This window comes from Tenrec ecaudatus, chromosome 14, assembly GCF_050624435.1.
Source record: "Tenrec ecaudatus isolate mTenEca1 chromosome 14, mTenEca1.hap1, whole genome shotgun sequence".
NCBI lineage: Eukaryota > Metazoa > Chordata > Mammalia > Afrosoricida > Tenrecidae > Tenrec > Tenrec ecaudatus.
Genome location: NC_134543.1, coordinates 2053558 through 2074046, shown reverse-complemented (window position 1 = coordinate 2074046; position 20489 = coordinate 2053558). Strand labels below are relative to the sequence as shown.

Here is a 20489-nt window from a genome sequence, read left to right as displayed (position 1 = left end):
CTCCTCAAAACTGCTTTCTTTCCCTACTTCAAAACCGTGAAGATCAGATGGCAAGGCAGACTTGGCGACGGAAAGAAAGAAAAAGGGAGAGATTTAAAGAAAAAAAGAAGGCAAAGGCAGAAAAGTGCTTCCAAGGCTTATTTCAGAGCTCCAAGGAGAGGTTCACGGGTCCCTAACTGGGGCCAGAGAAGTCCCACCACCCGGAGGGAGGGGAGTACAGTGAAAGGGACAGGAGCATCCAGGGCAAGGTTCACGGGTCCCCAGCTGGGGTCCTGCGAAGTCACACTGTCTGGGTGAGAGGTGAGTAGTTTTATAGCCCCGGTCTGGGGGAGGGTGTAGCTGGGGAGTTTTCCACTGCAACGTTGTTGTCTGCAGATCCAGGGCTAAGCAACAATGTTCAAAGTTATCTGGAACCGTTTGCTTCCTGCACCTGGGCTGGGAGGGCCCCGAAGGGGAGGGGAGGCCTGGCCTCCCAGAGCGCCCTTGAAGTGTTCTCACCAGCCCCGGTCTCTTTCTACCTGCCTGCCCTGCCAACTCCCACTTCTGCCAGACACTGACGATCAAGAAAACCGGCCAGCTCATCATAAAGCAATTGATGAAAAAGGAACTAGTTCGTTGTTAGGCACCTTCAAGTTGATTCCACCTGGGCGACCTGGTGTGTAAGAGGGCAAAGTTCAGCCCAGTCCTGCGCCTTCCTCTCAGGCATCCTTACACTTGAGCCCACTGTGGCAGCCCCTCTGGTCGAGGGCCTCCCTCCAGTTCGCTGCCCCTCGAATAAGCACGATGTCCTCCCTTCTCTCAAGACTGGTCTCTCCTGATGCGAGATGAAGTCTCACCACCCTCTAAGGAGCAGTCTGCCTGTACTTCTTCCAAGACAGGCCTGCTTGTTCCTTTGTCGGCCGTCGGCCGTGGTCCTCTCACTGTGCTTCATCGGTTCTTTGACCTTCTTGGCCAGTGTCCAACTGGCACATGCGTGTGAGGTGACGGAAATACCACAGCGTGGGCCAGGTGCATCTTAGTCTTCAGAGGAACCTCCTTGCTTTTTAACACTTTAACCTCCCTGGCGGTCTAATTATGTCAGCAATTTTGTACCCAAAGCGGTACATTGTTTTGCATAAAATTTGTTGTTTTATATTGTAGGCCTGTAATTCTTAAGAAATTACTCATTTTACTCTCTCTAGTAGACATTCCAGGTATGATAAACTTCTTGGGACAGCTAACATTTACCTCAAGCCACCCTCGGGATTTCCGCCATAGAGGTTAAAGAGGTCATTCTTGGGCAGCAGACGTACCCAATGCAATGCATCATCCGATCTCCTGACTCTGCTTCCATGTGCAATGACTGGGATCTAGGCACAAGCCTTTTGACAACATCCATCTTGTCTCCCTCCAACACAATGTTACCTATCGGTTCCGTTGTGAGAATTTGGGTCTTCTGGACATTTGAGTCATAATCTGTCCTGAAGGCTGCACTCCTTGGCCTGCATCGGCAAATGCTTGAGGTCCTCCTCACTGTGTCACCTGAACATCACAGCCTCCCGTGGTCAGTTTTCTGTGTACCTTCTGAACTGCCAAAGGAAGCCCGGCCACTACTCGCCTGCGGGACAGCCCACCAGAGCTCGTTGCTCTGGACCTTCCTCCCCTCTCGCACCCCCACCCTCTCATGCACACACACACACACACACACACTGGTTTGCCGAGCAGCATGCTGAGTGGCACATATGCAGTGCTTAAGCACACCCAGAAAGCAGGAGTGCTGAGCAGAAGGCTGACCGCAGGGTGCCATGGGGCAGGAGGACACCCACTACCACCTCGGGGCCCTGGCAGAAACCTTCACCCTGCTAGCAAGGCCATCTGCCTTAGAATCTTTTTAGGAACAGGATGACTCGCTACTGAGGCCAGAACACGTCTGAGTGTTAATTTTCTGACCGGCTTCCCAGAGCACTGAATCCTATGCCAGTGCCCTCTACCAAGCAGAGACCCCGAAAGCTGCCACTGTGGTCACCTTGGTTCTGGCCTTCGCCTTCAAGGCCCCATTTTCCACAAGGCTGAGACCCAGCTGGCCGTCGTCTTTGCTGCCCATGGCGCACAGGCCCTGCAGGAGGATGTCGCGGAAGCTCTGGTAGGAGGGCTTCTCGGCGTAGCCCAGGAGCTTCACCGTCTCCAAGTACTTGGCAATCTCATCTGGAAGAACAACATCACAGACTAAGAGACCAGTTTCTTCTGTGGAAGAAAATCTCTGTGGCTACAGTCAAATTAGAACATACATACACGGATCACCTCTCACCACAACAGGCATCTTCAATCATTTCTGCCCTGGAAATAGGCTCCTGAATGCATAAGCTGTCTGTTAAGTCAGACTTCAAAATATATGTGTCTCTTTGTGAGAAAACTAGACAAAACAGACATTTAAAATCTGAGTCTGCATGAAAGTAACAGCTGTCTCTCAAGACTCTACAAGAGCCCAGGAGGGGCAGGCATGAAAATGACCACAAGGATATGTCCTGCGTGCAGCGGCGGCTCTGCAGTGGAGTGCTCCGCACTTGGACGAGATCATTCAGATGAAAATCAGGCGGGAGAACACAGAGAAAACAAAGGTCCGTTCTCCGAGGAGAAAAGCCAGCCTCTGAGCAATGGGGTCCCTGTAAACTGGGGCAGGACAACGGCCAGACAGAGAGGCTCTCAGCTTAGCGTGTCCCAAAGGGGGCGGGCAATCCCGAGTCCTGGCAGCCAGCAAAGGCCTACACCCTACCCTGAACTGTCTGCTGGCTGCAGGGTGAGAGTGTTTCACCTCAGGGCCGAGAGCAGGAGTTCACCCACACACTGCACCTCGAGAGCCACATGTGACTCTGAAGTTAGATTGAAAATGAAAATACAAGTATCGCAGTTTCATTTATAACATTATACTTTTAACTTTCGTTATTTGCAAAAAAATCGATGTATGGCTCCGAAATAATATTTAAATTGTTGTGCTGGACAGAACTGGCTCTTCCTGCACAAAAATGTGCTCACCAACCCTTCTCAACATTAGAAACCCATCGTCAGACCAATAAAGCCCATTTGCATATGCACAAGCCAGCGCTCTCCTCTGACCTCCAGACTGAGATGGGAACGTGCTCTTGGTCGGTTCACAACCAGTGGCCCTGTGGCCAAAGAAACCCTGGCCAGCTTGTGCCAGCTGACCTCATAATCCTTGGTATAGTTGTGGCTTATATCCGAGTCTGTTGGTGCAACCACCACGTTCATCCACCTTCCTGAAGAGCATCCTCTTTTTGCTGACCACCTACCCTGCCGGGCATGCTGCTCCTCTCCAGGGACTGGTCTCACTTGATAAGGGGCAGGGCCTTTTCCATCTTTGCTTCTAAAGGGCATTCTGACTGCGCTTCTTCCGACAGTTTGCTTCACTTTTCCTGGCTGTCCCCGGTTGTAGCTGATATTTCCTCCAACACTGCAATCCCAGGGCGCCACTCCCCTGGTCTTCCAGTCCAGTGTCCAGCACGGGCAGGCACGTGAGGCTCGGGTGGCCCACCTCTGTGCTCAGAGGAGCACCGCTTCAAGAGGCCTTGTGCAGCAGATTAGTCCCTTGATTTCTTGACAGCTGCTTCCACGAGCACTGGCTGTGGCTCTAGGTACGACAACCTGGACACCGTGGGTCATTTCCAGGCGGTTTATCGTGGTGCCGCCTACTGCTCTCTCACAGCCCTGAGCACCCTCACACAGCCCTGCTCCCAGACCCGTGTCCGACTCTTCCCAGTGGAAACAGTGTCTTATCAGCATTTCAAAAGCTTTTCCTACCTGGCTTGTTCTTCTCAGGAAAACATTTGTCCATCAAACTTGCGATGTTGTCTCTGTATCTGTTAAAAATGAGAGACTGTGTCACCGAGTGAAGCCTAAGGCCACAGAGTCTTATAGCTAAAAAGCCTCGAGAGGCGGGACCTCGCTACAGCCAACACAGACAGACCCGAGGCCCACACTGCTGACCAAGGTCCTTTCTTAGGGCCAAGCAACACCTGTCAACACCACTTAGCAAAAAGCTCGTTTACCTAATTTTGGAGTCTCTGACATAGTTAGCATCTTTCAAATTATCCTCCCATGGGAGATGGCCACTGAGCCACTGGATCATGCAGTAACCGAGGATCTCCAAATCCCCTCGTCTTGACGGAGCTACAAATGCAAAGGCAGCAGGTTAGAGGAGGTCACGGGCACACAGGGAGAAAGGGGCATTTTCCACTACCATAAAAAGTTAGTCTCAGAAATTCACAGGGGCAGTTCTGTCCATCCTGTTCTATGGGGATGCTGTGGGTCAGCACCAACTCGATGGCAGTGAGTGAGTGAGTGACTGAGTGAGAGAGTGACTGACTGACTGATTAACAGAGTGGGTGAGTGACCGAGCGAGTGAATGACTGAGGGGATGAATGACTAACTGAGGGGAATGAATGAGTGACTGAGAGTGACTGACCGAGGGGATGAACGAGTGACTGAGTGAGTTGATGACTGAGGGACGAACGAGTGACTGAGTGAGTTGATGACTGAGGGGATAAATGAGTGACTGAGTTCATGACTGAGGGGATGAATGACTGATTGACTGACTGACTGAGGGAGAGACTGAGTGAGTGACTGACTGAGGGGTGAACAAGTGACTGAGAGACTGAGTGACTGACTGAGGGGTGAACAAATGACTGAGAAACTGAGTGAGTGACTGAGGGGTGAGTGACTGAGAGACTAAATGAGTGAATGACTGAGGGATGAACGAGTGAGTGACTGAGAGACTGAGTGAGGGATGAACGAGTGAGTGACTGAGAGACTGAGTGACTGAGGGATGAACGAGTGACTGAGACTGAGCGAGTGAATGACTGAGGGATGAACGAGTGACTGAGAGACTGAGTGAGTACACACGGAACAGTGAGGCCAACAGCTTTGGCCCAGAGCCAATGTGCACCACCACAGTCCTGACTGTGCTTACAGGACATGCTGAGCCATGACTGGGAACCCCAGCTAATATCTGACTTTAAAACCCACTGGTGGATATCAGGTCTTCAAACTGGGACCCACAATCTAGGAGATAAATTACCAAACGATACCCAAACCCACTGTCATCACATCGATTGCCAAGCACCAGTGCTGTCTAGGGTCTCTGGGGCACCCCGTCTTTCCAGGAGCAGGCACCACATGAGCCTGACTTAAACCCCCGGACTCCTTCCCAGGGGGTCGGGGAGAACCTGCCTGCTGCTGGCCGACCACGGCATGGACAGCCGGTGGGCCCGAGGGAAGAGAGGCACACTCACATAACCCGGTTGACGTCACCTGACATTAGGGGCAAGACAGAACTGGACCCCTAGAGGGTCCCTGGTGGTGCAGTGGGTGAGGCATTGGAAAGATGAGGCTCTCTCCTCCCAGAGTGGTAAAGGGAGGCCACCCACCCTGGGAGCCGGCAGGCTGGATGGTGTTGGGTTCTGCCCTGACCACAAAACCAGCCTGGTGGCCCCCAGTCCAGTCTGCCCATCCCAGCTGGCTGCTGAGAGGCAAGCCAGCAGTCTGCCCGGCCCGCACCAGACCTACCCACGCCGTTGTGGGCGTCGATGCTGGTGAACTCCATGGTGCCGTCGTGGCGCCTCTTGGGGTCCTCCTTGTACTCTTTATGAATCCCTTCTGGGCAGTAGCGATAGGCAAGGCCGTAATCCACCAAGTACACCTGCAGAGCCCAGGCCCATCAACGCCAGACAATGGGGCCCAGGAACAGGACAGCCCACAGCCCACAGAGCAAGCAGGAGCCCATGGGAAACAGCAGCAGACAACTCGACGCTGAACAAAGAGCTTTTGCTTTTAGAGAAAAAGGTGAAATGACCAGTGGCTAGCCCAGATCATAGCCCTTCCGCTTCTGGCCTCATCTGCAGACAATTGCATGCTCAGCTTGTAGCAATCCTTGCCCTGTTCCCACACCCCCGATGGGACCCAGCAGACCTGTCACACAGGGAAGAGCCCTAGGCAGACAGACGCCTGTGGGCCTGGTGGACCCGTGACTGCTCTGACTCACTCACAAGTGTTTTACACGTGAGAGTGGTGCTCTGAAGCACTCTTAGACAAGGCTCTGATCTTAATTAAGTCTTCTTAATTAACACAGGAGCCCTGGTAGTGGTGGTAAAGCATTAGGGCTCAATCCGAATGGTCAGCAGTTTGAAACCACCAGCAGGTCCAAGGGAGAAAGATTGGTCTTTCTACTCCTGTAGTAAAGAATTCGTCTCAGAAACCCACAAAGGGTTACTATGAGTCAGCGCAAATTCTATGGCAGAGAGTTTGAAGTCTGGGACTTTTAGTTTGAATTAACACTACACTTTGGTCTCTTTCTCTCTCTCTCTCTCTCTCTCTCTCTCTCTCTCTCTCTCTCTCTCTCTCTCTCTCTCTTTCACACACACACACACAAACACACACACACACACACACACACACACACACATTGGTGGGCACACAAAGCTGATGTGTGGTTAGGTTTCTATGCCCAAGCCTCCCCAGAGCTCCAATTCTTGGGAGTCAGCTCACACACTCAGACTCCAGTAAACTCGGCTGAAGTAAAACCTGGGACCAGCCCCCGGGCCAGAAAAACAACCCCACCCCATCCGAAGTGCCAGCGCTATGGCTGCCCAGACAGGGGCTGCACTTGCACCGTAAACTAGGTTGCAGGTCTCCTCCAGTCAACTTCAGCTCCTGGTGCACTGTGTGCACGTAAACCTAGAAACAGCATGACTTTAAAGGCAGCTCTGCTACAGGTCACAGGCTGCATTCTCCTGTCACAGCCAGAGGTCCCTGCCCTCGTTGTCTGAGGCCGGGCAGGGAGGACACACGTGTAAGGCGAGACACACAACCAGGGGAAATCCAAGCGGAGGGGAGCTACAGGGGGCTGGAAGAGTGGGTGAAGCACAGGGTCAGCAAACAATCACCCCAAACTGACAGACCCAGCACAGTGAAAATGTCTCAACTATCCTTGCGGGTGGGACATCCACGAGGGGACAAGGACAGAGGCCCAACAACGACGGCAATGATGACGCAACCTTGTGGTTAGGTGCCCACTAAATGCCCTCAACTCCAGGAAGCAGAGACGGAGACTGGTGCAGGGCTCTCTGCTCCAACTACACCGACCCAAATAAAGGCCTAAGCACATGAGCTTGGGCAGGAAAGGGGCGAGTGTCACCCACCAGAGCGAGTCCCAAACCCTGAGGGTGCCCACACTTAGACAGCCAGGCGCTTCTGTAAACCCTCTGCTAGGAACAGTCACCATGGGAAAGACCACATTCCCCAAGGAACAGAGCAGTGACACTCGGTGGACTTCTTGAACAAAGAAAATTTTAAAACGACCAAGCAGACAGGCAAGCAGCACTCATCGGTGCCCTGGGCAATTTCAAGCTTCGGCCCCAAATCGCTCTGGAATCCGCTGTGCGTCACCAGCACTTCCCCTGCGCGTTACTGAGTGTGACTGGGTGTTGCTGAGAGTTACTCCGGCACAACAGCCAGCTCCACCGACTGAGTGCCAGCACCTGCATCAGAGCCGGAGCTCAACCCGCCACACACATGCGTCATGTCAGGAGGACTGCTGCTGGCAGGAAGGGGCTGCGTCCCAAGGCCAGCAGCGGGTCTGCTCCCAGAAGGCACTCTGTGAGTGGGCGCCCGGGGCAGGGCCAGCGCCTACCTGGTCAGGACACGTGAGGCTCAGGAGGAGGTTGGCGGCCTTGATGTCCCCGTGGGCATACTCGTGCTCGTGGATGTACTCCAGGATGTCCAGCTAGAAGAAGCCGGAGCCTGAGTGCAGTACCCACAGCCACCAGCAGAGGACCAGCCCAGGTGCCTCAGGAACCACCCAGCCAACCCCACGGGAGAGCCCTGCCTGAGGGCAGGTGGGAAGAAAGGAGAGGGTGGAGGAGGGGTACACCTACAATTTTCAAGCTCAGCTGCAGGACAGTTTTCCGAGAAAACCTCTTGGCACTGGCCTCGTAGATCTTCTGAAGGTCACTCCCAAAGCGATCCATGACCATGAACCTGTAACTGGGGCGGACAAGAAGGGCCCTGAGCAGGCAGAGTCTACGGAGGGAGGTTGGCAGTTCAAACTCACCAGAGGCCATCTGCTTCTGCAGAGGGGGGCAGCCTCTGAAACCCTGGGGGCAGCTCTCCATTGGCCTGTGAGTCACGGCTCCAGGACAGTGGGACTGGGATCCCTAGTGAAGCTTCATGGGAGCCAGGTGAAGTGGTGACACAAAGTTCAAACCCACCAACTGCTCTGGGGGAGAAAGATGAGGCTGTCTATTCCTGAAAAGAGTGGCCAGGAGCAGTTCTGGCCTGTCCTGCAGGGTCGCTCTGAGCCAGCACCAACTCCATGGCAGTGTGAGCTGAGGGAGGACTAAAGTCAAGGTGGCTTATCAGACAGCGACCACTAGGCAGCGGGCAGACCCCACCCCCCCACTAGGAGTGTGAATCCCACGGTGGCTAGCCAGCAGACGAAGGAGGAAGGAAGAACCTTACTTTCCTAAGAGCCACAACCCTCATTTCTGAGAGCTTTGAAGTGACCTGTGGAAGGCGTCACTGTGACCCTGGGCACTCACAGGTCCCCAGAGGGAGTGATGACCATGCATCAGTGAGGAGACCACTCGCTCTCTGGCCAGACTCCATAGGGACTCACTCCCCACGCAGTCCACCTTCCACCCCGTGAACCACTGCGGACTGTTCAGTTGGCTCTGTGCTCCATCATAACACAGGTGACAAGAACGTGCCAGGTGACATGTTGAGACAGTGTTGCAATTTTAAGAAGCACAACCATTCCCAGATGGAAATACTATGGAGCAAACACTCCATCTGCAGTAATGGCCAAGCTGCCCTACAACCCACATGGCTCCCAATGCACAGGTGAGGACGCCTGGACAGAGCCAGCACGATGTCATGTTGAGCTTTCCCTGTGACATGCCTGTGCCTTTAGACAAAGAACTGTTACTGAAATCCCTCAAGGGGCAGAGGCAAGCCTGGGCCCTCTGGAGAAAGAACACCAGTGTGCTCACACATGCTGGGGAGGGGAGGGACTGAGGGAGGTGGGGGGAAGAGAGAGCTAGTGATTGACTGGTTTATTTCAAGGAAACCATGCAGTTGTCTGAATTCCCAGGACAGGCGTCAGGCTGGAGGCTTCCCCAATTCTCGTGGTTGCAAGGGCTGATGAACCCAAAATTGCCAAGTCAGACCCGACTGCTGGCTCATGTGCCAGTCTGACTGAGAGAGCTTTGTCAGAACACCTGCTTATGCTGAACGCAAGCCACACCCCAAGGAAAAGAAACTCCCCTTCTGTGGGATCGCCGGAGGGCACCTACAGGAGACTGAGAACGCAAGCCTTCCAGTCGTCTTGACATGTGGCTCTGACCACTACAACTCCTGGTCAAGGGTAAATTAAATACCCTGCTACAGCTTCCCGGCACCTCCATCAGTCACCAACGTCAAGAGGCAAAGCTACTGCTTCTGCACAGCCCCTCCTCTGGGCTCCCCGCTCGCCAGTCAACCCCACACCCCACATCAGAAAGGCAGTGCTGGTATCCCCAAGGGGACACATCACCCTCCTTTCCCATCTTCTTTGGGATCAGGAAAGGAAAACCAGTCAGTAACAGGGCAGACGAGGGAAGGATTCCCAGAAGGTGCACCAGACAGGCTTTCTAATCTTTAGAGATGAGCAGGTGGATTGCAGCGATGGGAAGCTAACAGCCTGCCTGGCCTTTTTCTCACCACCATCCTCCCTCCTCAGCCTCGGGGCGTCCTGGGGCCTGAGAGACTGCACCACACGATCCTGCAGAAGCTCCTTCAAGGTAGCGAGCTGGCCGAGCAAACCAGACCAGCAGCCGATCCTCTGAGAAACCATGGTTAACTGGGTGTCTTGTTCTTGTTCCTAAGACACTCAAGAGAACCCTCAGGGGTCGAGGCCATTCCAGCTCCGAGGGACGCCCTGGGGCAGAGTGACAACTGCCGACAGGAACTGGAGGCCTCATCTCCTCGAACGGAGCTGCTGGGGGATCTAGATGCTGCCTAACCTGACCCTTGAAGAATGAAATGAAGAAAACTGTTTCTGAGAGAATGTCACTGCGGGCAGAGCCGAAGTCTGCCTTGGCGTGCATATGCTGCAGTCCAGAGCCCTGCTTCTGGACCCGCCCTCGTGTCCTTGTGTGCTGGGGCAGAACCACAGCCATGAGGCACACACCAGGTTCAGCCATAACCAAGGGAACTAAGCTGGACCCCTAGATGCCTTACTGTGGGTGCAGGAACAGCAGTGGGAGCAGACGCTCACTCATGGGGGGGAGGGGGGAGTGACAGGACGGGAGACTCTGCCGGAGACTGGACTGAGCTGCAACACATGCCCTCCGAGCCCCAGTGAAGCATCCGCAGCAATCGATCCTAGGGCTCCCAGGCTCCCTTCTGAGGGGCACCCTGCTGGTACTTCTCAAATCAGACCCCAAACTCTCTGCCAAACCAGAGCTCCAATGCATCAGGCCTCCGGGTCTTCCTATTCACTGCCCAGCTTTCACGTGCACAGGAGCCACTGGGGCCCTGGGGCTTGGGTCAGTGCAGGTAGCCTTCAGAGATCCCTGTGCTTCACCCAGAGGTCCTCTGCAGCTGATTTGCCCAACACAAGGCTCCCTGGACTGCTGCTTGTCGGCCCATGAGAATGAACTGGCGACACGATGTGGCTCATCGGTCCATCTGCAAGGACTCCCGATTCTTCCTGTCCAGACTTCATGTGCTCACAGCCTGTGGTCAGTCAGGGTCTCCTAATCTGACTCAGTCCACTTCAGAGTTGACCTCTCCTGGCCTCTCCTCTGGGCGCATGCAGGACAGGGTTGAGTCCCCTTGCTGGCCCAGGCAAGCCCTCCTCTTCAGTGACCTATAACCAGGAGTTCCAGTCGTTCAGGGAATGGTACCCTTTTGAGAGGACATGTTCCATGTATTCTCCTCCTCATTGAGTGCGAGCCCTGGTAGCACAGGGGCGCACGTGCTGGGCTGTGGAGAGGCTGGCAGTCTGAAACCCCATGGAGCAGTCCGAGTCTGCTCAGTGGGACCAAAGTGACTTTCTGGCATCAAGTTTGCAGAGGTTGCTTGGCTGGCTGGCTGGCTAATTGGTTGGTTGTCTAGCTGATTGGTTAGTTGGCTGGCTGGTTGATTGGCTGGAGGGATGGTTGGTTGGCTGGCAGGATGGATAGTTGGTTGGTTGGTTGGTTGGTTGGTTGGTTGGTTGGTTGGTTGGATGGATGGATGGATGGATGGATGGATGGATGGATGGATGGATGGATGGATGGATGGATGGATGGCAGGTTATTTGGTTGGTTGGCTGGCTGGATGGTTGACTGGTTGGCTACCTATCTGGTTGGTTGGCTGGTTATTTGGCTGGTTGGTTGGTTGGTCGATTGGCTGGTTATTTGGTTGGCTGATTGAATGGGTGGCTGGTTGGTTTGTTAGGTAGGTAGATGCCAACTCTTTTCACAGAAGAACTAAGGTCTGCAGAACCCCCAAAGTCACACACACAGTCAAGGGTGGCACAGGGTTGATGTCAACCTGCCCGGCCCTGGAATCCTTGCCTTTAAGGGTTTCACTCCATCTCTCCAAAGAGGCTCACAAACCCTTTGAAACGGGCCCCAGCAAAGTCATTGAAGCCAGGCCTTGTCCATGTCCTGAGAGACACGGGGTGCCAGAAACAAAGCTCCAAGTGTGCAGTGCTGGCTGCCTCCCCCGACCACACCACCCTGCTGACAGAGGCACAGCTGGGCTCCGGTGCCCGGCCCTCCTCCACTTGACCACACGGCCCAACGGGGATGGGTGTAGGATGTGCCGCCACCACCACCACCACCACCAGGGGACTTCTAGGCAGGTAGATGAAATGCACAGGAAGCGATGTAATTTTCTTCTGCTGGTGCTGGGTCTACCCTGGAGCGAGGAGGTGGCACTGCCCCATGAGACCATGCCCAGCCAGCCAAACCCCAGGCCTCCACCCATCATCCATCTTGACTCACAGGGCTTCCCAGGCCGTAAAGCCTTATGGGGGCAGGCAACCTCATCTTCCTCCCAAGGAGCAGCTAATGGGTTTGAACCACTGACCTTCTGGTTAGCAGCCCAACCTCTAAGCCACAGCACCACCAGGGCTCGGTAGAGCAAGGGACACAAAACAATGCTGAGATGAGGCAGTGAAAAGGGAAGGGAACAAGACCTTGATTTCTGCTCAAGGTGGAGGAGCACTTGCCACGGAAGCCTGTGCACCAACTCACCCCTGGCCCAATGCTACGGACGCCCCAGGCCCACAGGTGCCCAGTTTCAGAGCTCTGCACACATGGTCTCAGTCAGCCCTGAAGTCTTTGCTCTAGAATCCCCATCAGTCATTACAAAGTGCGGCCACATAGCAGAGCCCAGAGGGCTCCTCAACCTCGCCAGCCACGGCCCCATTCTCTCCAAGTGGAGACAGTCCCACAGAGCAAGGTTTGGCTGTGGCTTCACTGCTTCAGACTCGTTGACTTTCCAAACACAGGAAGGTGAAATCATACAGAACCAAGTCACAGGGATCTCCTCACAGGGGCTGCCTGCCTTCCCAGCTGGTTTTACAGGGAAAGAGCAGGGTACACAAGCACGCACGTGTGCCTCTACCCTCACTGGGAAGCTGGCAGGACTCTGAGTGTCCTTGGGCAGGGCCCAGTTCACGTGGCAGAGCCCAGCCAGCCCACTTGTACCCCTCAAGCCCAGCGGGGGAGCAGCAGTGCCGTGTCAAAAGAGACAGGCACAAAAGTGTGGGTGTTTACCTTTGTCCATTTTTATCATGGAGGCCAGAGCCCCAATACTTAGGGACGCCCAGGTACTGCAGTTTCCGGGCGCAGATCCATTTCTGAACTAGAAGTAAAAACAGAGGCGCATGATTTTTGGCTCTGGGATGCATCATCTCTAAAAACACTACCAGCAAGCGCTACTTGGTGAGTAATGAGATCTCACCTCTGACTTACTCATTTTAAAAGACAGCCAATGAAAGCATCTCGCAAGCAGAGAGCTCTTCCCGCCCCCAAGCAGAGAGCTCTTCCCACCCCCAAACGCCAGTTATCTGCTCTTAACTCAGCACTGCCTTTAAAATGGAGCCATCTCAAAGGAGTTCAGATAAAACCAGGGCAGTCGCCATCTCTATCTGCTGAGTCCAGTGCTTCCTCCCTGACCAAGGCTGGCCGCTTCTCTCCCAGCTGAAGGGTCTCAGCCAGGACCAACTGTAGCTCAGAGCTTGAGAGGCTGCCAAGCATGCCTCCGCCCTGCCAGGGGACTCTTTGGGTTCTGAGGGAAGAGGAAGGGGAGGAGAGGGGAGGGAAAGGAAGGGGAGTGGGAGAGGGAGAGGGAGAGGGAGGAGGTGGGAAAGGGGAAGGGCAGAGAGGGCAGAGCAACTGGCAGAGGTCTTGCTGTCCACTGTGAGAGACAGCTGGCCACATGTCACGTTCTCCAAACTTTAGAAGAGCCCAAGTCACACTGGAGGATGAGGATGAATTCTCAACCATTTCCTAAAATCGCCACATACCATGTGTAAACCCTCTGCAGCAGCACAGGACTCTCATCCTAACAAACATGCTGAGAACTCTCTCGTACGAACCCCACCTCCACAGAACTCACGCGCAGTCAAGGCAACAGAACCAGACGGAAGATGCAATGCTCTCGTCTCGGTAGAAACGACGCGGAGCACGGGGAGGTTTACACGCGGGCGCCGCGCGGCTCTTACTTTGCTCGGGTTTCGCAGCTCGCTGGTAGAACTTTAGTTCAGTAAAGAGAGGTCCGTTGTCGCTGGGTTCCTTAAAATGTAAGAGTTCATTAACATCTGAGTAAGTACAGAAAGTCAAACCTCGCAGATCTCAGAGATTCTAAGAGTCTATTAAGTTCTGTATTTCTCAAGTTCCATTTCTCTGAGTGATAAATAATACAAACTCAGTCTTTACGCAAGCTCAAAAAAACCTCCAAACTCGTGTTCCTTTCAGGCAGAGACCAGCAGCTGCCATGAGCATTCTATCACCAAGGGACCGGCGATCCCTCAGAGATCTAATCAGAAGGCACGCCCTCACATTGCCCATCACCACGCTGGGTCTCCGGGGCCCAGGCCCACACGCAGACCCTGGCTGGCCCACTCCCATTCCCACTGCCGACTCTAAATGCTTCCAACTCCACAATCCTGCAACATCCTCGGAGTGTCTGCCTGGAATTGGGCAGCGAGGGACAGACAGGGCAGCAGAGAGGGCAGTGAAGGAGAGGGCCAGCAGGCAGCAGCTTGTTTAACTGATGGTGGCTCAGTGTTCAACATTCCTCCTCTTACTGAATTCAGGAGAGAAAAATATTAAAGACACTTAGAGCTATAAAACCCACGACCAAGGACTCAATATGCCTGCACCCGCTCAGGGCTGCTCTCCCAGGAAGAATGGGGCATGATGCCTGAGGAGCTAGAGCTTCAAGGTCAGGGAAGGATCACCCACAGACCCACACCTGCCTGCCACAGTCCATTCTGACTCTCCCTGCCCCTGTGCGTCTCTGAGACGGGCCCTCTCTACAGGCGCAGACAGCCTCAACCCTCCACGGGCAGCAGCGGGCGGGTTCTACCTGCTGACCTTGCAACCTGCAGTACACCTTGTCCAGGGCTCCCTGAGGGGCCCGGCAGAGAGAAAACACAGCGAGAGGGGCACTGGTGGCGATAGCGGCCCCTTTTCTCAGCCAGCCCCTTGCCCGGAGACAGAGGGAGAGGGAGAGGGGCTCGCTCTAACGGTCACACTGCTCTCATGCCACCCTTCAAGCAACAGCAACAGCAGGCCCGCCCGGCTCAGCCATGAAGGGGACGCCCACCAGCCTTCCAAGGCCACAGCAGAAGCACGCCCTGGCCAAGGTGGGCTCCTTCTGTGGAGGGAACACCGCAACTCACAGCCAGGAGCCAGGAGCCCCTGGGAGTAGAGCCACAGCTCAGTCCTTGCCAAGAGTGCGCAGAAACCGGGACTGATATTTTAACCAGAAAAATCACTGAGTGTTTCTGAGACTTCTAAGTGTCAGAACGAGGATGACAAGAGGGAGATGAAAGTGTGAGAGATTCCGATGGTGCTGCCATTTACAAGCACGGCTGCTCGGAGCCCCCTCCTCCCACCACAGCCTGGGAGGCGTGATGTGCACGTCCTGCCGCCTCAGCTCCGGTGCCAGGAGCCAGCGGCAGGTGCAAAGGTGGGCTGCAGGCATCCACCACCTGACCGGCCGATAGTGGCCCCTGCAGGGGCTGCCTGGGAACAAGCCCACCCCACCTTGTCCGCAGCGCTGGGGTCGCAACAGAGGAGCCCAAGTAAGGTGAAGGACGCGGGCAAGAACACAGACCAGCATCTCGTCTCCCCGCATCACAGCCTGTGTGTGTACACCTGCCTGCTGGGGAAGAGCAGGCCTCCCAGACGCTAGGAAGCCACTGCTGCCTGGGGTAAGCAGAGCACAGATCCCACCCCATGCAAAACCAGAGGCAGCCACCCAACAGGGACAGGGAGAGGGGAAGCCTCAGATGGGCCCTGACATCCACCCTGAAATGAAAGGTGCCGGCCCTGGCTGTGTTCTCTGTGGAGCTGTCATGGAGCAAAGTCACACAGGACGGAGGCACACGACAAGCACAGACGGCACAGCCCCACTTAGAGCTGCTTGGGCCCTCTGTACCCCAAACTCCACACAGGGCCCCCAACCTGAGTGCCAAAACCAAGAAGCTGCCTCAGAGCTCTGCCCACAGGGACCCGGGGAGAAGGCCCCTGCCAGTCAGTACTCACACACTTGTTTACACTCACGCACGTACACACTCACACTTGCTCACTCATACTCGCTCACAACTGCTCACACTCGCTCACTCATGCTCACACTCATTCACACTCACTCTCACACTCTGGAGCAGCTCGCCGCAGCAAGTCGAGTGGAAAGTATCTGCCTGCAACGCTGTTGCTCTCTCAGACCCGGCCACACGGGTTAAAGGACAACCTGCACGCCAAGAAGGAGCTTCTCTGGCAGTGGGCTCGTTCCTGGGGGAGGGGTGCTCAGCTGCAAAGCTCCAAAGACAGCGGGCAGCCTGTGAGGGGCCCTGGAGCTAACCCACTGCACCCAGCCAACTCTGACCCCTGCTGGCCCTACAGGATCCCAGACAACCCTCGACAGGGAAAACCAGACCGCAAACACAGACCAGAGACCACTGAGAGGGAGTCTTCCCTCCCACCCATGGGCCTAACCACTGAGAGCAGGCCTAGATCAAGCACCGGGACACAGAGTCTGAGCCGGGCATGGTAACAAATGGCCTTCAGCTCTGAAATGTGAAGTCATGTGCTACCTTAAGATTTCAGAAATGCCTGTTCTTGCTCATTCTCCCCCATAACCGTGCGAGGAAAAGGCATGAAAAGAGACATGACCTTGAGCAACCACTAAAAGACTTTGCTCACATTGAAGAGCAATGCAGTGATTCACACCTTCAAGCAGCTGTCACACAAGGGGAGGGGGGTGGGGTGCTTTCCTGCCCAGAAGAGAAGGCAGCCAGCCAGGCAACCAAGTGCACGGGGAGCACAGGTCACTGTTGTCTGAGCCTGAAAATCACGGGGAGTCATCAAAAGACGTCCTTTCTTCTCCGAATAAAACCCTCTGAAGAGCCTGAGAGCGAACATTTATCCGTATATTTTAATATTTCAATTTGTCAAATCAAAGACAAATGCAGATGATGTTCTGCAACCCCATGCAAATGACCCAATTTAATCGTAAGAACTTTCTTTCCCCGGGTGGAACAGTCAGCAGAATACTTTAAAAGATGTGTTTTTCCACAAACGAGAAAGAAAAAGCCAAAATGAAGGGCCCTCAGGAAAAGGGTCCACTCCAAGCACAGGAAGGAGCATCCAGCCTTCACACTGCAAGCCAGTAAGATGCGGCCTGCCAGAGGACACTGATTCCCGGAGGAGCCCGCTCCACTCAGTGCCCCACCTCCAGAGCCTGTGGTGACCCCTCAGGCACTGTCACGGAGTGGATCGGTGCAGGCAGGGGCCTCCAGCCAGGCCAGGGACCTGGGGCACAGGGGCTCACCAGGGAGCTCTCAAAGGGAACTAATGGGAACTGGGTCACTGGATTGCCTGTTCTGGAGTCCCGAGTGCTGCCCCCGCCCAGAGGCAGGCCATCCTGAGTGCCTTTCCAGTCTGCAGCCCACCAGCAGGCGAGAGGCTCCATCCGCCCTGTGGGCAGCACTGCATCCTGTCCCAGGCTCCAGCAGCAGGGAGGCTGGCTGCAACGAACCCTGAATCCACCAGGAGGGCCAGGCATCCTTCATCCAGACAGTCTGTGCCCGTCTTCAGATTGAATAAAGGGTTTCCAAAACATGTGTTTAAACATGGGGCCTTCTGTTTTCCCGACGGACAGAACAGAGCCCTTGGCCAGACCGGGGCCCCTGGCAGCCCAGGTTTTCTTCCTGGAGGCAGCAGCAGCAGGAGGAGACAGCACATGTGCCCCTGCAGGCACCTGAGTGGACAGGACAAGTGAGGGCTGGAGGCATAAGCCACTATCAGGTCCTGGAGCTCGGGGCGAGGGCAGCGAGAAGTGTGGGCAGCTGGGGGGGGGGAGTGTCATCAGGCCCCTGAGGGGAAGTCTTGCTTCTCCAACTCTCCAGTTTCACAACCATGACGGGCCTTTTCTACCCCCTTTCTAGCGCACACTGTCAGCAGAAAATGTGTGCATCGTCCTTCAATGCCAGGAACCTTGGGGCCCCGTGGGTTGCTCACTGGGCTGCTAACAGCCAGATCAGAAGTTCAAACCCAGCAGCCACACCAAGGAAGAAAGAAGGGGCTGTCTGCTCCCATAAAGATATGCAGTGTCACTGCAAGCCCCAGGGAGCAGCTCTACTCTGCCAACAGGGTAGCAGGTCAGAATGCAGAGCAAGGAAACAACCCACTGGCAGTGGGTGGACTGCCCCCTCTGACAGGCTGCTGCCTTGCACTGGTGGGTCCCAGCTTCCAGTTCTGTCTCAGGGAATCCACGGAGGGGGCTTGAGAGCTGGCAGATGCTCCCAGCAGGATAAGCTACAGAGCACAGACCGTGGTCAGCACCAGATGGCCAGGCGGCCAGCAAGGGCCCGTAACTGGCAGCTGAAATCAAACAGCACAGATAAGCTGAGCAGAACATGAATCTTTGAACCCAAGGAGGGCGTGTGCAGAAGTAGTGAGATGTGGCGTGGCCGTGGAGCTGAGGACAAAGGAGGAGGGCAAGCAAGAGGTGCCAGGGGAAACAGAGGGCAGAGGTAGGATAGTGGGGAGAGGGCGGGCATGCTCACGGGCTTGAGCAAACTCAGAGCAGCTGTGGAGCTCAGAAATCCTGGGGAGCAGGAGGGCAGGAGGACCACAGGAACAGAGGCCAAGCTGAGGCAGGGCGAGGACAACCATTCAACATCAGGGGACACAGCAGAGGTGAAAATGTGAGGGGTCTCATAACAACAGTTATGGTTTTGACGCAGCGTCAGGAGCGACCGGTGGTTTTGTCACTGCTGTGTCCCTGCCTATGGCCACCTTGCAGGGACACAGCAGTGACAAAAACCAAGAGCACCCTCGCATCCCCACCCCTCAGTAACCCGAGAAGGATCTCTCCGCTGGCTCCTGGGCAAGGATGGGGCCGGTGGGTGGTGCCGGCAACCACTGGAAGGGAGCAGGCAGAGACTGGTTGAGGAAAAGTAGCTTTGCTCTTGAACGACTGACCCTGCTCCCAGAGCCTCTATGTGACGGCTGGCACCCACGCAGGGTACCCACAATCAGTGAGGACATTTTAAGCACCCCAAGAGGAAAACGCAGGCTCACGTCTAGTCCCTCGTCATGTGCTCCCTCCCAACCTGGCCAACGAACCCCTACTGCTCTTTCTGCTCTGGGCCTTTTCAGCACTGCTAGGAAGGCCCCACTTCATACGTGCTCTGGGCGACTCCAACCAAACGAACTGGGGTGCTGCAAACTAGCTCCCGGGCAATACACCTGTCCTGGGCGCCTCCAGAACACGGTCCCCACAAAGCAGTGGCTTCAGAAGTGATCTGTTGAACCGGTGAGATTCCAGGGAGAGAAGCCAGCTCAGGGGTCGCAGCAACTACCTGTCTGAGGCAAAGGAGTTGTCTCCATAAACTGCCTGCAAGGATGCAGGACAGACCCAGGAGCTTGTTAGGAAGGAGTTCTAAGAAGTGGGAAACCACCATGGTGAGAAAGGGACAGGAAACTGCCCCATGAACTGCTGCCTCTCCCCCGACCACGGCAGTCCGAGGGCAGTGACAGCTCCCTGTGAGCATCTCACTCCACCCTCCTGCAGCCCTGCTCAGTCCTGGTCCTCAACTCAGAGCCTCGGAAAGGAGGGGAGAGGAGCCCCTGGCAGGCCCAGCCTGCTGCTCCGATGTGGTGTCAGTCCAGGGCTTAGAGGTCAGGAGCAGGGACAACCAGGTGGATGGAGGGTCACGGTCTGATCTTCTTTCTATGGTTTTGTGTGATACTCTGCTTTACCCTCTCAATGGAATCAAATTTTTAACCCTTATGAAGACACAGACAGAAAGTCAATAGTGGAGACATTATGAAACCCCTAAGTCACATGCGAGGGCTTCAAAAAGCTCACAGGACGAAAGCTGACAGAATCCCCACCCCTTTTGTGAAGTGCCCTCATCATCAACCCACAAGAAGGCAGGGGGTACAACAGAGGTGACAGTGTGGGGGCCGCATAACACAGCAGATGGCATCTGAATAACCCAAGCCATCAGTGGCCACGCCGAAGTAAGGCACCTGAACAGCCGGCTCCACACCCAGGTGTGATCGCGGTATGAACCAGGAACGGCAGCAGCTCACAGGGTTTATGAAGCAAGCAGACGAAAGTCAGTGACAACAGGAATGCCAAGGACTAGAGGAAACAGACGTCAGCTGCTGTCCGATTCTCAGGCTCCATGCCAAGCAGTGTATTAGCTGAATCCAGACCATGCCCTTAGAGCTCTTAGAAAGGAAGGCATTTAAAAGGCGTACATAGCTAAGAAGTCAAAGACAAGATGATGCAACCTAGGTAGTGCTCAGGCTGGAAACGAGTTAGAAAGAACAGAGACCAGACTGGCAGATGGAAAATAAACAGCAAGATCACAGTCATATCGATCACTACACTAAACGTAAACGAAATACATACTCCAATGAAGAACAGAAATTGTCAGGCTGGAACTTGTTAGCAGGAAGATCTAACTGCATGAACTGTTTAGTAGAAGTGCCCATGAACCACACATGCACGACAAGGCTAGAAAGAGAGGGATAGGGAAAGCTAAACTGTTCAAACACTAATCTTGAGAGGAGGACGTGAGAGCTTTTAGTATCAAAATGGACTTGAGGTAAAAAGGCGTTACCAGGAATAAAAAGTGGCATTTCATGCTGAGTGGATTAACGAAGGAGAAGCCATCCTGCATGTGTGTTCCCAGCGAACACAGAACAAAGCAATGCAACCGA

At 54.8% G+C, this 20489-nt stretch overlaps 1 protein-coding gene across 1 annotated transcript in view; it reads right to left on the bottom strand.

Moving 5' to 3' along the window:
- The window catches only part of VRK1 (VRK serine/threonine kinase 1), a 41898-nt gene that overhangs the window by 5080 nt on the left and 16329 nt on the right, over positions 1–20489 (bottom strand). Inside the window, exons 4-11 of the mRNA XM_075531466.1 lie at positions 13748–13817; positions 12798–12885; positions 7926–8034; positions 7682–7774; positions 5560–5692; positions 4044–4164; positions 3796–3854; positions 2006–2184 (exon numbers count right to left, since the gene is read on the bottom strand). Of these exons, the coding sequence (XP_075387581.1) occupies positions 2006–2184; positions 3796–3854; positions 4044–4164; positions 5560–5692; positions 7682–7774; positions 7926–8034; positions 12798–12885; positions 13748–13817 (852 nt within the window). The remainder of the gene's footprint in view (positions 1–2005; positions 2185–3795; positions 3855–4043; positions 4165–5559; positions 5693–7681; positions 7775–7925; positions 8035–12797; positions 12886–13747; positions 13818–20489) is intronic.